The sequence below is a fragment of the Myotis daubentonii genome, chromosome 2 (assembly GCF_963259705.1).
Source record: "Myotis daubentonii chromosome 2, mMyoDau2.1, whole genome shotgun sequence".
Taxonomy (NCBI): Eukaryota; Metazoa; Chordata; class Mammalia; order Chiroptera; family Vespertilionidae; genus Myotis; species Myotis daubentonii.
The window spans coordinates 97,764,542-97,780,800 of NC_081841.1; the positions used below are offsets into that span (position 1 = coordinate 97,764,542).

Consider the following 16,259-nt stretch of genomic DNA (forward strand, 5'->3'; position numbering starts at 1 on the left):
AAAAATCACCCAAGTACCCTTTTATTTTTTCTTCCCTGAATCCTTCACTCCCTATTGGTCAACTCAATTTTTTCTTCCCTTTCCTTTATTACCCTGAACTGCATGCCCGTCGTCATACACAGACAGACACACACACACCACCACTCAGTTCCAGACTGAATGGTTATTCTCCCCTGTCAGGTAAGTGTAAAGAGCCAATAATTATTATTATGAAAGGATTTATAAGAGTAGAACAGCCCCAGTTGTAAAATTGTATTTTTGTATTGCCCATTTCACACTCACGCATGTTATGCCTACACCACACTTTACAATGAGTTGTTTTGTTTTCAGGGCCCTGGAATGGCAAGGAAGTTCTCAGCACCTGGTCAGCTGTGCATCTCCATGACCTCAAACCTGGGTGGCCCTGCCCCCATCTCTGCAGCATCAGCTACCTCTCTAGGTCACTTCACCAAGTCTATGTGCCCCCCACAGCAGTACAGTTTTCCAGCTCCTCCCTTTGGCACTCAATGGAGTGGGACGGGTGGCCCTGCACCACAGCCACTTGGGCAGTTCCAGCCTGTGGGGACTGCCTCCTTACAGAATTTCAACATCAGCAATTTGCAGAAATCCATCAGCAACCCCCCAGGTTCCAACCTGCGGACCACTTAGACCTAGAGACATTAACTGAGTAGATTTGGGGACAGGAAAGAGTGCTGAGTGATTGGGGGTGGAGGGGTTAGTAGCCTATATACTAACTACTAGTGCTGCATTTAACTGATTATTTCTTGCCAGAAAGGAATGTTTTTAATACTGCTTAGAGCCCTCAAAATGGAGAGTCTTCCTCCCCTTCACCATTAATTGGAGTGGGACAAGAAGGAAAGAGCAGCTTTCTTGTGGTGGGGTAGCTTCAACTTGTGCTTTCCTGTTTACCTGTACCCAACAGTGAGGGCTAGGAAAGAGAAGGGCTTTTATCAGGAAGCTATTAGAGTGCTCAAGGGAAAACCAAACCCCACCTGTATTTTTAAATGGGTGTAGCTCTTAATTTTGGTACCTATCCCAAGTCCCTCATTCCCTCAAGAATCTAAGCGACAAGACAAAAGTATTGGGTTCTTTCTTACCCTGTTCCTCCACCCACCCCTACTCTTCCCCCGCCACCCCTTTCTCTCTCTCTCTCTCTCTCTCTCTCTCTCTCTCTCTCTCTCTCTAGAACCCAGTGAAAAACACCAGAAGATTGAAGTTTCAACCCTTTCTTATGATAGGTCATTAGGCTTTAAGCAGATGATATTAGCAGCTTTGACTGCAGCATTAGTAATTAGGAAAAAAACGTTCCCTGCGGACATGTAACTTTGCCATCAGTTTTGATGTGGAAACACTGTGATATATAAATGTTGTTGGACAACAGTAGTTTTAAGATGAAAATATGAAAGGTTTAGAAGGTTGAAAAAAAAAGCTAGCTCTGTCCTTTACTTATTGAGACACTTTAACGTTTTCCTTTGTATTTCCATTGTATTAGATAAATAAATGTGAATGTAAAATTGTATAAATTACTTACTTGAATACTTCTGTTCTCCCAGTATTGCTTGCTGGATATTTTAGTGCCTTGGACTTCTATTGCTTTTGCCATTAGCATCAACTTCTCATCAGACCCCAGATCAGCAAAGGGCATGTGGGAGGAAATCTAAGGCCCAGGTGACCCCAGCAGTGGGTTATGCCAAAGGGAAATTGAGAGTGTTCTTAAGTCATTTAACAAGTTTGTCTAGAGCAGGTGTGAGATGAGCAGGTTGAGAAATTAAGTTGACATCAGTGCTTGAAAGCAGAAAGTTCTGTTTCAGGAATAGTGAGGAGGGGTGCTGTAATAAAATTGGGCAATTTAAAAGATTAAAGGAGGCGTGGGACAAGTGAAAGAAAAAGACTAAGGTATGGGAGAACAAACTTGTTTGAAGTAATGTGATGCCTGGCCATAGCCTTACTCATTGAGCTGGGCTTGAACAGACCTAGAAGAAATGGCTGAACATGGGAAGCGAGAGGGGGTTAGTTTTGAAGTTGGAAAACGTGATAGTGAAAAGTGTCACAGATGGAGAAAGTTGCTCTAAAAAAACTGTTTGGATTGCTTTCCTCTTGTTGCAAATGTGCCAGGCATTTCTCAGCTTGGGGTATTGCATTTTTGTGGAAAGTGGAACCACATCTGAAGTAAGCATGATAGGAAAGAATCATATTCTTCCTGTTCTTCTCCTATGTCCAAATGGTTGCAGGATCATAATCTGTTGTGCCACCTTTATTTCTGCAATTGCAACTGATATTCTCACATTTCATTTTAACAAATATTCTCCTTAAGTAATAACTGCAACCAACCAGTGTTATTTAGTGCTATGCCTAATTATAATGGGCAGTTCTATTATTTTCAGAGCTTTCAGGAAATACTCTCCTAATTGGCTAACTGGGGGTCTCTATTATCTCTGAAGATGGGGAAAAAGTTAGGACTCTTAATTTTTTGGGTGCTTCTTGTCTTGACTCTTGAGTTGGGAAATTGACATATTTCCAACCTCTTACCCACCTCAACGGCACATCCCAGGAATCACCACAATAGGAAGAGCCTGTTTGGCTCTCCTGTCCGGTTGTCCCTTCGTGGGCCCTGTTTCTTTACATTAGCCTAGGCCCCAGTGATGCAAATGAAAGCTTAAGGTTTTAGGAAGGTAGAAATGAAAAGGGCAGAGGTTCCAAGCCCTGCTTCAAAATTGTTTACTTATTCTCTGCTTATAATTCTTGGGGAGATGGTAAGAGTAAGGAATAGAACAAAGAAGGTGGCCAAATTAACGAGAAATGGACTACCTGAGACAAATGAAACAATACGTTTTACTAGAGAAACAAGCCAAATGCAGCACATTGTTTGTTATTTTGGTTCAATAATTTTGGGATCTCTTCATTCACAAAAAGAAAGAACTGGTTTTATTTACTGTTGATTTTTTTTTCCTTCCTGTGGATGAAATAACTGAAACCTAGAGGAATGAACTAGCTACTGAAATGTTTAAATTATTTTTGTGTTAATAGTACACTTTGAGTATCTTTTTCCACATTAAAAAATCTTTCTGAATTATAAATGTTTTCCTTACATTATTTAACAATGTATACTGTTTAAAAAAAAATGAATAAACAATTCAAACCTTGGGTTTCTCCGCAGCCGTTAATTGTACATTTTGCACTAACTCTGGGTGTTGCGCTTCTTGTAAGATTGCGCTTTGTGCTTCAGTTTGTAACCTTTGTAGACTTATTTAATGAAACCATTCAAATAAACCAAACTTGCTTTTGATGAGTTGTGGGGTTTCATTCCCAACCAATTCACTTTTCATGATTTCATCAGCTGTTTTGTGTGCAATTTATAACTGGATTCCTAACTTTAGTGGCAGGTCTGACCTGAACTATGGTTATGATGCAGACAAAGATGATATTCTGAAGATGATAAGAATATCAGAATCAAAAGATGGCTATATAACCAAATCTGCACAATAGGTGAGATAAAAGAGAAATCAGCCCTAGCCAGTTTTGCTCAGTGGATAAAGTATTGGCCTGTGAACCGAAGGGTCCCGGGTTTGATTCCGCTCAAAGGCACATACCTCAGTTGCAGGCTTTTTTTCTGGCCTGGGCCCTGGTCAGGGCTCATGCAGGAGGCAACCAATTGATGTGTTTCTCTCACATCAATATTTCTCTTCTTTCCTTCTCTCTTCCACTCTTGTTAAAAGTCAATGGAAAATTATCCTCAGGTAAGGATTAAAAAAAAGAAATTAGGGTAAGCCGCTCCCTCTTCATCTTCCCAAGAAATAGAAATGGATTACTGCCTTCTGTTCTTTAAGAGTTCCTTGCCTCAGGTTCCCAGCTTCCCACAAATGCATGTTATTCAAAAAAATAAAAGCCACTGCTTCAAGATTATATTAAAAGGTACAGCCCAAAAATGCACCTTAAAAAGTAGACTTGCAAACTCATTATTTGAGGGAAAGAATTATGAAACATCTACAAAGCATGATGGAAAAACAATTTATTGTTAAGATGGGTTTATCACACATCTGAATGGGGAACTATATACAGCAACTTACATTTTCTATTTTGTTATCAAATAATGGGTTTATTTTGTGTTCTTAAAATTCCTTTTCTTTGGCTTTACATCATTGTCCCCCTAATTAAATGAGAGATTAACATGGATGAAGATCAGCCTCGACTCTGATGCACAGGAGTCAAACACCACTCCACACTTTGTTCCAAGCCCTTGTGTGGGCAACATTGGAACTTGGTGCCCTAACGTGAAAGGCAGAGACACCCAGTAATGTAGGTCGTTGTTAAAAGTTGGTGCTTGGTAGTATGGCTTATGTTACTTTCAGCCACTGGTGATGCCTAAAAGTTCTATATTTATTAATATAATAGTTAAGAATAAATAATGAGCATCAAGAGCCCAAGAAAAGGTATTTAATCTACCCAAAGCCTACTCAATGTGCAACAAGCTTTTCTTTTTCTTTGTTTCTTTTTTTCAGGTTTTAAAACTTTTTATTTGCATATTTAAAAAATTGTGCATTTCAATAATTAAAATCATTTGAACAACAAAAAAATGGCACTCTGATTAAACTGCATTTTACAGCCCACAGGACCCCTTGGGCCAGCTTGGTTTTAACTCTAGAGTTCACCTTCGTCCCACCCAGCTCGCTCCTTCACCAAAATGCAAGTTGTCCCCCTTCCCCACCAGCCAGCCAGGCAGATGGGAGCGGCAGGTGCGGCCTTCGTCGTCAGTAGTTCTGATGTGAAAAGGGGCAGCACAGTCACTTAAACTGATCCCACCTCTTTGCATCTTACAAAGTTAAACAGCTAAAAGAAGTAAAATAAGGCAATGCTTGTGGAATGTACAGTGCATATTGGCGGCGCGTGCCTCATTACGATTCGCCTGCTTGCTTCTCCTGTTCGATCGTTTCTTTTGAAGGGAGTGGATTTTTCTCTTGTGTTTCTGTCTTCTTCAATTTCGACTTATCGAATTTCTCAATCTCAGCCATATGGGGTTTGTCAGACATGGTTGCAGAGGACGCCGAGCAAGGTGCACGAACGGGAGAAGTCCGATCTCAGGGACCACCGCTGAGGCGCAACAAGCTTTTTTAAAGTACTTGTTTTCCAGCTGCTCAGCTTTCTCTGCAGTAGGCTCCAGTAGTCAAATCCTCTGGAAAAGTTCAGAAGGAAGCCAAGTAAATCCTTGGAAATAAAGCTCATTCCCTAGGAATATAATGAACAATTTCATGGCCAAAAAGCAGTTCTCTAAAGTCCCCTCTGTGAGAGTCTGGTGAGGTGACCTGAGCCTCTGTTAAGATGGATCCAATTTCCTTTTCTTCAACTCCTGGTTCTTCCTGTAGGAATCACAGTTTCCTATGCAAGAGAAAGCTGTTAAAATATAGCTGCCATGATTTTAAAATGAACTCACAGCTAGTAATTTCTGAATTAGTTAATGATCCTAATAAACTAAAAACCTAAGAATGAAAATTGTTATGAAGACATCCCTCTGTTAACTCTAGACCAGATTGTAAGTAATCATGACGGGCCCACTTTTCATAGGAAAAGCTCCTAATGCAGTCATGCCTAAGCTTCCCACTAGGATTGCAAAGCACAAATTCTGGCTCTCAAACCAATTATCTTCTATTTTCTGCTATTCCACCTTTAAAATTCATAGAAGTAAACCCAGGCTCTCCAATATCTGTTCCTAAAACACTTTGCTACCTATTATGTGTTGGTTAACGTTGGGAGTTTGGAGGTGCGATTTTGCTTGTGGATTCTGGTGGCAAAGGCTTTGTGGGGTCCTGCTCCGGGTCACCATCTGGTTCTTCAGGACTGGTGTGGCAGCAGTCTGGTGTGACTCTGGTATAGACAAGGGCTTGACAGCACCGTCCCCTGCATCAGGAACCATATCCCATATTTCAAAACTGTCTGCAAAGACAGAGGTCACAGGAAAATGTAGTACCAACAAAGAAGGGAGTGTTCTCACATAAAGTACTGGAAAAGCAGGTCATAAGAAATCATATCATGAGTGCCCAATGATAGTTTATAGATTCTCTCTCCCCAACTCCTAAAAGTACATTGAAACTTCTATTAGGATAGACAGTGAGGGAGCTAAATCTGTGCTACCGTCAGAACTGCTATCAATCCACTCTGGGTCCTCTTTCTCCTGAAACTTCATGGGGCTATAAAGCAGAAGGGATTTTTATACCTCTTTTTTTTTTTTTTTTTTTTTTTAAATCCTCACCTGAGGATATTTTCCCCATTGATTTCCAGAGAGAGTGGAAAGGAAAGAGAGAGAAACATCTATGTGAGAGAGGTACATTGATTGGTTGCCTCCCATATGTGCCTCTACCAGAGCTGGGGAACCTGCAACTGTGGTATGTGCCATTTACCAGGAAGCGAACCCACGACCTTTCAGTCAGAGGACCATGCTCCAACCACTAAGCCAAACCGGCCAGGGCTTTTATGCCTTTTTTAAAATGCATTTCTAACTACCCAAGGTATCCAGTAGAGTAACTTACAAGCAATTCGTAGGTATTTCCTGATTAATACTTAGCATCCCTTTAGCATATACTGACCTGCAGGGAAGTCTTTCTCGGTGATTGGATCTGCACCATCAGCTTTGGGAGTGCTGTGTTTCAAAGGTGGCACCGGTGGCTCTGCTACACAGGAGAGACCGCAGAACTCAACTGTGAGGGAGCAGCCTCAGAAGTGCAAAGCAGCCTAGAGTTACACTGGTTCATAACACAGCCAATAGCAGAATTCAACACCCTGAGTCGCAGTCCCCCTGTAGATCTATATGAGGTTCAAAACAGCCTTTCCCCTACCCAATTGGGGAGGGAGAAACAGTTTATTTCTCCTTTAGGGACATAAATAGAAGGGTTATTAGAAGACATCTGGCCTAGTTTTTACTTTTTAAAGCTATAACTTTGTTCCAAGAAATTCTTAAGTAGAGATTCAATATAGAGAAACCAATATAATCAATGACTCTGGACAGGGGTGGGAGAAAGGCCTGGAGGAGACTCCTCCCCCCGCCCTCAGGGACTCTGCAATGGTTTGGCAGCTAACGATCTAGAATAATTCTTACTAAGAACATCCAAGCGCCGTAAGTTGATGTTGTTTTTTTTGTTCCCGCTACATTAATTTCAGCCTCAGTGCTGAGGGGAATATTAATGAAAGCAAGTCCTCTATAAACTTCATAATTCTTAGGGAGAAGCTAAGCAAAAATCCCATTGATCTGGGATTAGCCCTTCTGTTTCTACTCTCTGGGAAAGACTCCAAAAATAACTTCTATATACTACTCCCACTGAATCTGAACTCTGAAATAAACAAGGTCACAGATACATAATTACCAGAAGCCCCCTTACCTTCAAATGCAAATCTTCCTTATATTCAAAATCAGCTCAGAAAGGCTTTGTAATGCAGAGGCAGTCAAAGTAACGAGCCAAAAACCCTCTGAACCAAGAAACTTCTAGTTCCGGATTTTGTCAAGGCCCATTCCCCATCTCCCACCCACCCCCGAAAGATTAGTGTCTTTAGAAATGGGGAAAATACACAGGATTTCACTCTTAATTTTTTTGTCTCAACTATCCTGTGTGTAACTGGAGCTCTGACTTGGGCCTAACCATACTGCGCTGGCAGAGGATCAGAGTCCTCAGACCACAAGCCTTCCCTGGGGTACTGAGGACACCTCCCTGGGGCCTCTGCTCCCAGCCTTCTCACAAACCTGGATTTTTCTTTTCAATGGATGGAGCAGATAGCTGAACTCGCTGCTGTTTCTCCATTTGCTCCCGGAACTGCTGCTGCAGCTGTTTTTGCCGGAGCTTCCGCTGCAAAGTGGCATCACTCTCCGCAGCAGAGGACGCCAGGCTTCTGCATAGGGAGCAACAAGGTGGGAGTGAGTTCCTGAGTTACCTGAACAAACAATATACAGTTCTGAAGGGCAAACAAACCAACTTGCTGGCTTTGAAGGTAAAAATGGAGATAACTTAGTCTGCATGAGAAGGCAGAAGAGAAAGGTAGGAACTTAGGTCCTGTACCTGGATCTGCTGTCCTTATCCCCCTGCATCATGATGTGGGGATCATCTGAGTGGCTTGGTCTGCAAGGAGAGGTTGCCTCTTGTGGTTTTGTGGGTCCCAGAGCCATGTTCTGTCGGCAGCTGCTGTATCTCGCTTGTTCCACAAATGGTTCAAAATCTTGTCTCTTTGCTTTAGTTAAATCCACTTCTAGAGGCAACTAATGAAGGAAGAAAAAGGGTGGATAACTTCCTCCAACTGCTCTTCCCCTTCCTTTCTTTCCCTGCCTTAAAGATCTAGATTCCTAGAAAACAGCATGACAATCCTCTATCCATCATGACTTCTAGGTCCTGAGAAACTCAGACAAAAGATCTAACACTTCAAGTAATATTTTTAATTACATGAGGAGTAAACAGTTTCATTTCCTACTTTATACTGGTCAGTATTAATGATCTTGATAAAAAGGAATCTTATTTTAGGTTTGATTTAGGGCAAATGGTCTGTAAAATCTAATTTGAATCTTTCCTTGGCAACTGAATCTGTCTGGTGCTGTCTACATTTTATCTCTACCCTTTTTTTTTTTTTTTTTTTAATGGAAAAGATCACACAGTCTTTGTGGAAGCCTATACCTCTCTGCCCTTTCTGGCAGAACTACCCCCTGCAAACACAATATTCATCCCAGAAAAAGCCTTGGGTATGTCATGGCACCATTATGTGTCCTTCAAATAACAGGAAGAAAAAGCTTGAAAAACCAAAACTAGGGAGTCGCCCAGTTGGGGTTTCTAGATCTGACCAAATGAGAGAAACAAACTGTGTATTTCATAGCACAGGGCAAACTGTTTTACTTCCTAGACATGAGCACGACAGAAACTCAGACCGTTCACTTTGGAAGAACTTCTCTCCCAATTCATAATGTGGATACTGAAATAATCATTGAAAATGAGGGATTGAGTTGATAAAGATAACCTGAAAATGAAAATTACACTGAAATTTCTTATCTACATGAGAAAGTAAATGAGTAGGTTAAAAAGAAATGACCTTATGCTACAACATGGGTTGAAGACACTATGCTAAGTAAAATAGCCAGTCACAAAAGGACAAGTACATATGACTCAATTTACATGGCACATAGAATAGTTAAAACCAGATAGACAAGAAAAATGGCAGCTGAATAGGCAGAAGTGTCACACACCTCCTCCTGCAGCCAAGCCAGAAAAGCAACTAAATCAGAAAACATCCACCCGGAGTTAACAAATTAGACACAGTTGAGGAGACCATTTTCAACAAGGAAGGGCAGAGGACACCTAGAGAATGCAAATTGCCAGCCACAATCCAAGTGGAACCATTCACATACCCCAGCAGTGAGTGGCACAGTGCCTCCTGGCAGGCTCCCAGAACTCTGCAGTGAGCACTCACCAGAGTGACCTCCGGCACCAGGCCTCCTCACCAGCCCACTGGGACCCAGTATCCCAGGATCTGGCTCCAAGACCCTGCAGTGAGTACAAGCCAGGGAGAACCCTGGACCCCACCCCTATGCTGGGCCCCAGAACCATGCTGCCAGTCTGATCTAGAGCCATCCAGTGTCCACTCCACTCCAAGCCCCAGGACCTGCTGCCAGGGCAACCTGGAGGAACCCAGTGCGTTCCCCACTCCGGGCCACAGGAGAGCTCTGACTGCAACCCAAAGCAATCCGCGCCTGCTCCACCCTGGGGCTACCCAGAGCAACACAGCACACACCTCACTCCGGGCCACAGGAAGTGAGAACAGTGCAACCCAGAACAACCAAGCATGCACCTCACTGAGGGCCACAGGAGAGCTCTGACTGTGCAACTCAAAGCAACCTGTGCCCGCTCCACCCCGGCCCCCAGGACAGTCCTGCTGGAGCTGCCTGGAGCAACCCAGCACATGCCTCACTCCGGGCCACAGGAAAGCGAGGAATGTGTGACCCAAAGTAACCCAGCACATGCCCCACTCCGAGCCACAGGAGAGCACTGCTGGAGAAAACCAGAGCAATCCAGTGTGCCCAGCCAGGGGCCACAGGACTGTGCAGCAAGTGCACTGACAGAGATATCTGGGTGCCACCCTGCCACAGGTGCCAGGGCTGCAAAGTGAATTGCATGTCAGGGAGCGCTGGGTCCTTACAGGGAGTTGCACACCAGAGGAACTGTGCATGCGCTCCTGCCACCCCGAGCATCTGAAGTGGATAACTGAGGGACCAGATCCATGGGAGAAAGGGATGCAACTCAGAGCACAGACAATAAAGGGGTGTGACTCAAGGCAGACCCAGCCTCTGGGCTGACAATTTCCAGACCATTGGCTTGATAGAGTCTTCAATCTCTCAAACCCCAAGCAGGGTGCCCAGGACCAGAAACAGAGAGCAAAAATGGGGAAACAAAGAAACAATGCCCCAAGGAAAGAAAAAGAGAAATTGTCAGAAAAGGAACTAAATCAGAGGTTCTCAACCTGTGGGTTGCGACCCCTTTGGGGGGTCAAACGACCCTTTTACAGGGGTCACCTATGACCATTGGAAAACACATATATAATTACATATTGTTTTTGTGATTTATCACTACACTTTAATTATGTTCAATTTTTAACAATGAAAATACATCCTGCATATCAGATAGTTACATTATGATTCATAACAGCAGCAAAATTACAGTTATGAAGTAGCAACAAAAATAATTTTATGGTTGGGGGTCACCAAAACATGAGGAACTGTATTAAAGGGTAGCAGCATTAGGAAGGTTGAGAGCCACTGAACTAAATGAAATGGAGCCAAGCAATATGTCAGAGAAAGAATTCAGAGACAGGGTTATAAGGTTCCTAAACTGATTGGAAGAGAAAATCAACTTATGTAAGAATCAAGAGGAAATGGAAAATGATATAGCTGCAATAAAAAACACAATGGAAGGTTTCAACAGTAGACTAGAAGAAGTACAGGATCGAATCAGTGAGTTAGAAGACAGGGTGGAAAACACACCCAATCTGAACAGCAATTGGAAAAAAAATTAAAAAGCAGGAGGAGTGCCTGAGGGAGCTTTGGGACAACATGAAACGAAGAAGACGAAGTTGAGCAAGGAATAGAAAAACCTATTTGAAGAAATAATGACAGAGAACTCCACTGACTTGGGGGGAAAAAAATTCACACAAGCAGAGTCCCAAACAAGATGAACCCAAAAAGGCCCACACCAAGGCATGTAATTACAATAGCAAACATTAATGACAAAGAAAGAATCTTAAGGGCTGTAAGAGAGAGACAGAAAGTTGCCTACAAGGGATCTCCCATTAGACTATCAAATGATTTCTCATCAGAAACACATCGGGCCAGAAAGGAATAAAAAAGAGTATACAAAGTGATGCAAAGCAAGGGACTGAATCCAAGAATACTCTATCCAGCAAGGCTATCAATCAAACTTGAAGGTGAAATCAGGAGCTTCGTAGACAAAAAAGGCTGAAGGAGTTTATTATCACCAAGCCAGCAATGCAAGAAATGTTAAAGGGACTTTTGTAAAAAGAAGAAACAGAAAAGGAAGAAGGAACACAGGCATAAAGAATAAAAATGGCAATAAATCTATCCTATTAATGAAAGCCTATGTGGTTGAGACATCCACACACCATGATGCCCTCAAACTAACAAGCAATCACCAGGAGGTTGCGTGTGCACCAGCGTGCACGTGTGGGCGAGAGCTTGACACTGCGTGCACAGTGCGGAGGTGGGTCCCATGGCTCCACGCGGTGAGGCCGGGGGTCTCGCGGCTCCATGCAGTATGGAGGTGGGTCCTGCAGCTCCAGCCTACCTCTTTGGGGCAGTCCATGAAGGAGCTCTGGATGGGTGGGCGGGGCCTACTTCTTTGGGGTGATCGATTGCAGGGCTCCCGCACTGTGAGAGGGCACAGGCCAGGCTGGGGAGCCTCTCCTCCCCCGTGCACGAATTTCATGCACCAGGCAGCTAGTCAATAATAATTTTAAACATAAATGGATTAAAAGCTCCAATCAAAAGACATAGGGTGGCTGAATGGATAAGAAAACATGATCCATATATATACTGTCTACAAGAAACCCACCTCAGAACAAAAGACACACAAACTAAAAGTAAAGGATGGGAAAACAATTTTCAGGCAAATAAAAATGAAAAAAAGCTTCGGTAGCAATATTTATATATGACAAAATAGACCTCAAAGTGAAGGGCATAACAAGAGATAAGGCCACTTCATAAAACTAAAGGGATCAATACAACAAGAGGATATAACTCTGGTAAACATATATGCACCCTATACATGAGCACCCAAATACATAAAAACACTTCTAGAAGACATCAAGGGAGGGACCGACAGCAATACAGTCATAGTAGGGGACTATAATATCCCATTGACATCACTGGATAAATAGTCTTGAAAAAAATCAACAAAGAAACAGCAATCCTAAATAACTCACTAAAGCAGATGGAACTAATTAACATCTTTATTACATTTCACCTGAAAGCAATGGAATATACATTATTCTCAAGTGCACATGGGACATTTTTAAAAATAGACCACAAATTAGGACATGGGCTAAGTCTCTTCAAATTCAAGAAGATAGAAATCATATCAAGCATCTTCTCAGATCACAATGGCATAAAATTAGAAATCAACTACAAAAACAGTAAAAAAATAAATCAAACACTTGGAGGCTAAACTGCATGCTGTTAGACAATGATTGGGTTACCAAAGAGATCAAAGAGAAATAAAAAGCATCCTGGAAACAAATGACAGTGAAAACACACCAATGCAAAATCTATGGGGCACAGAGAAAGCAGTCCTGAGAGGGGAGTTCATAGCTTTACAGGCCTACCTCAAAAAAACAAGAAAAAATGGTAATAAATTATCTAATCCTACAACTTCAAGAATTAGAAAAAGAGCAACAAAAAAAGCTCAGAGTAAGCGGAAGGAAGGAAATAATAAAGATCAGAGCAGAGCCCTAACTGGTTTGGCTCAGTGGATAGAGCGTCGGCCTGCGGACTGAAGGGTCCCAGGTTCGATTCCAGTCAAGGGCATGTACCTTGGTTGTGGGCACATCCCCAGTAGGGAGTGTGCAGGAAGCAGCTGTTCGATGTTTCTCTCTCATCGATGTTTCTAACTCTATCCCTCTCCCTTCCTCTCTGTAAAAAATCAATAAAATATATTTTAAAAAAAGATCAGAGCAGAAATAAATGACATAGAGACCAAAAGGCAATACAAAAGATCAATAAAATCAAGAGCTGGTTCTTTGAAAAGATAAACAAGATTGATAAACCTCTCGCCAGGCTCACCAAGAAACACAGAGAACCCAAATAAACAAAATCAGAAATGAAATAGCTAAAGTAACAACTGACCCCACAGAAAATACTATGGATTATAAAAAAAAAATACTACAAACAACTCTACTCCAACAAACTAGACAAGAAATGGACATATTCCTAGAAAAATACAATCTTCCAAAACTCAATCAGCAAGAATCAAAAAACCTAAATAGGCTGATAACTACAGATGAAATTGAAGCAGTGATTAAAAAAATTTCCAGCAAACAAAAGCCTTGATTCTGACAGTTTCAGAGAGGAGTATTACCAAACATTCAAAGATGAACTAAAACCTATCCTCCTCAGATGATTTCAAAAAAATCAAGAGGAAGGCACACTTCAAGCTCTTTCTATGAAGCCAGCATTACCCTAATCCCAATCTGAAGACAGGTCATTTTAAATAATCTAAGCAGAGAAGCAAAAAGAAGAAAGAAATTAAGAGAAGTGAGGAAAGATAAGGGACTGATAGGACACTATCACACACTATATTTAAAGAGTCTCAGAAGAAGAGAAAGAATGGGGCAGAGAAATTATTTATGGTGTTAGGAAAACTGGACAGCAACATGTAACAGAATAAAACTAGACCAGTAGTAACAACACACACAAAAATTAACTCAAAATAAAATACAGACTTGAATATAAGACCTGAAACCATAACATTCCTAGAAAAAAAAATAGGCAATAAACTGTTTACCATTAGTCTTGGTAATGATTATTTAAATTTGACAACAAAAGGTAATTTACAAAAAGAGAAAAAATAAACAAGTAGAACTATATAAAACTAAAAAGCGTCTGCACAGCAAAGGAAATCATCAACAAAATGAAAACACAACCTACCAAATGGGAGAAAATGTTTGCAAATGATATACCTGACAAGGGGTTAATGTCCAAAAAATCATAAAGAACTCATATAATGCAAAGCAAAAGAACAAACAATATGATGAAAAAAAATGACAGAAGATATGAGTAGATATTCTTCCAAAGAAGACAAACAGGTGGCCAATAGGTACATAAGAAGGTGCTCAACATGACTAATCATCAGGAAAATACAAAACCACAATGAGATATCATCACCTCACACTGTTAAAAATGGTATTATCAAGCCCAACCAGTGTGGGTCAGTGGTTGTGCATCTACCTATGAATCAAGAGGTGATGGTTAGATTCCGTCAGGGCACATGCCTGGATTGTGGGCTTGATCCCCAGTAGGGGGTATGCAGGAGGCAGCCGATCAATGATTCTTTCTCATCATTGATGTTTCTATCTCTCTCTCTCTCTCCCTTCCTTTCTCTGAAACCAATTAAAAAATCTGTTTTAAAAACAAAATTTTTTAAAATGGCTATTATCAGAAAAACAAGAGATAACAACTGTTCATAAGGATGTGGAGAAAGGGGAACCCTTGTTCTTGTATACCATTTGTGGGAAAGTAAATTGGTTCAGCTAATAGAAAAAGAGTATGGAGGTTCCTCAAAAAATCCTAATATATAAAAAGCCAGGGGCCCTCGTGACCAAAACGACCAGATGGGACTATGGAACAGCAGGCTGCAGGCGCAGCAGGCTTAGGTGGGCGGAAGGGCGACCCGGAGGAGGGAGGCATCTACTCCCCACGTGGGGGGATTGCCTGGGCAAGCGGCAGCAGGGACAGGGGTGGGGGAGGCGGGCCCAGGGGAGGGACGCCTGTACTCCCCACATGGCAGTGGCTGTGAGTGCTCCTGATAGCACGCAGGTGCTGCTTCAGGTTGGCCTGCAGGCTCTGCTTGGCACCGCTCACAGCCGCCGCCACATGCTGTGGCATAAAACACATTGTGAAGTTAACAGAAGCACAGGCACCACCTCCATGCCACACCCCCACTTCCGTCAGTCCCACCGACCCTGAGGCGCCCTCCCTGAGCTGTTTCCTGCAAGGCCTGTGGGAAGATCCCGCCCTCGGAGCGCACGGCATTGTGGTGGGCAGCCCGGCTCCCTGTGTGCCGAGGGCCTGGAAGGACCGCAGTGACCGAGGTAGCACAGGGCCCGGTGACGAGGCGGCTGGTGGCGGCGGCCCCTGCGACTGATGGTGTGCTGGTTGTCTGTGAAGCACTCTCAGCCAGCCGCCTTCGCTCTCACCCTCACCCTCGCTGCTGGCTGATTGCGGTGCAGCCTCCTGGCCCAGAAGGTGCCGATCGAAAGGACAGCCACCATGGCGGGCCAGACTGATGTCCTCCTGGCCAAGCCGCCCGGGTTTGCGGATCTGCGCAGGTGCAGGCCTCCGGGGCACGCATCCTCTCCCCTCCCCACTTCCCTTGCGTGTGAATGTCCCACAGCGTGCTGTCACCCACTGCACCCGCAACAGTCCCGGACCACGGCGCCCACATGTTCCCCCCGCCCCTCCACCACACTTCCGTCAACCCTGGCGTGCCTACATCCCTCACACGATGTGTACACATCCCCTCCATGCGCATGTCCCCTCCAGCGTGCTCACGTCCTTTGGAGCGTGTCTGCGTGCTCAGGATGGGCACCTGTGATATGACAGTGAGAGGGCGGAGTGGTGACACCCCTTCCCGCGAGGCCAGTGCGGACGAGATCGCCTCTGTGGGGCTAATGCATGTGCTGAGTCGGGAGCAGGTGTGGACAGACACACCTGGTGGGCATGGAGCGGCCCTCCCTGAGGTGCCTTTGGTCAGCGTTTGAAGTCGGGAACCCAGAGGAGGCAAGGAGGCCCATCCTCTCAGTAAAACAGTGGGAGAGTCCGGTTGACTGCAGAGGAGGAATGTGCACTGGGGGTGCTGGCACCCATGAGTGAAGGCCGCCCTAAGTCTCACTCGCTCGGGGCCTAGCGCACTCCTGCCGGGCAGAGGGTGACATGACGTGCTTTTCCGAGTTAATGAGAGAAAACATTGATTCTCCCACTGCCCCCGAAGGTGGAAAGCGGAGTGGGGAGATGC

The 16,259-nt window shown here is 43.5% G+C and overlaps 3 protein-coding genes across 20 annotated transcripts in view; 1 reads left to right on the forward strand and 2 right to left on the reverse strand.

Moving 5' to 3' along the window:
* WNK1 (WNK lysine deficient protein kinase 1) overlaps window positions 1–3,286 on the forward strand; it is a 151,587-nt gene extending 148,301 nt beyond the window's left edge. For all 11 annotated transcript variants that reach the window (XM_059683919.1, XM_059683918.1, XM_059683920.1 and 8 more), the window contains one exon: window positions 331–3,286. In XM_059683919.1, coding sequence (XP_059539902.1) covers window positions 331–648 — 318 coding nt within the window. In that variant the 3' untranslated portion in view covers window positions 649–3,286. The remainder of the gene's footprint in view (window positions 1–330) is intronic.
* A 1,184-nt stretch (window positions 3,287–4,470) lies between these two features.
* LOC132228083 (thymosin beta-4-like) lies at window positions 4,471–5,032 on the reverse strand. The gene has a single exon (XM_059683940.1). It carries the CDS (start codon window positions 5,025–5,027, stop codon window positions 4,893–4,895), a length of 135 nt encoding a protein of 44 aa, XP_059539923.1. The 5' UTR covers window positions 5,028–5,032; the 3' UTR covers window positions 4,471–4,892.
* Window positions 5,033–5,236: 204 nt separating this feature from the next.
* Window positions 5,237–16,259, reverse strand: part of RAD52 (RAD52 homolog, DNA repair protein) — a 47,709-nt gene continuing 36,686 nt past the window's right edge. For 7 of the 8 annotated variants that reach the window (XM_059683936.1, XM_059683937.1, XM_059683935.1 and 4 more), the window contains 5 exons: window positions 8,040–8,236; window positions 7,727–7,872; window positions 6,579–6,662; window positions 5,722–5,928; window positions 5,237–5,373 (listed from right to left, as the gene is read on the reverse strand). In XM_059683936.1, the coding sequence (XP_059539919.1) occupies window positions 5,312–5,373; window positions 5,722–5,928; window positions 6,579–6,662; window positions 7,727–7,872; window positions 8,040–8,236 (696 nt within the window). In that variant the 3' untranslated portion in view covers window positions 5,237–5,311. The remainder of the gene's footprint in view (window positions 5,374–5,721; window positions 5,929–6,578; window positions 6,663–7,726; window positions 7,873–8,039; window positions 8,237–16,259) is intronic. The other variant, XM_059683934.1, reaches the window with a different exon arrangement.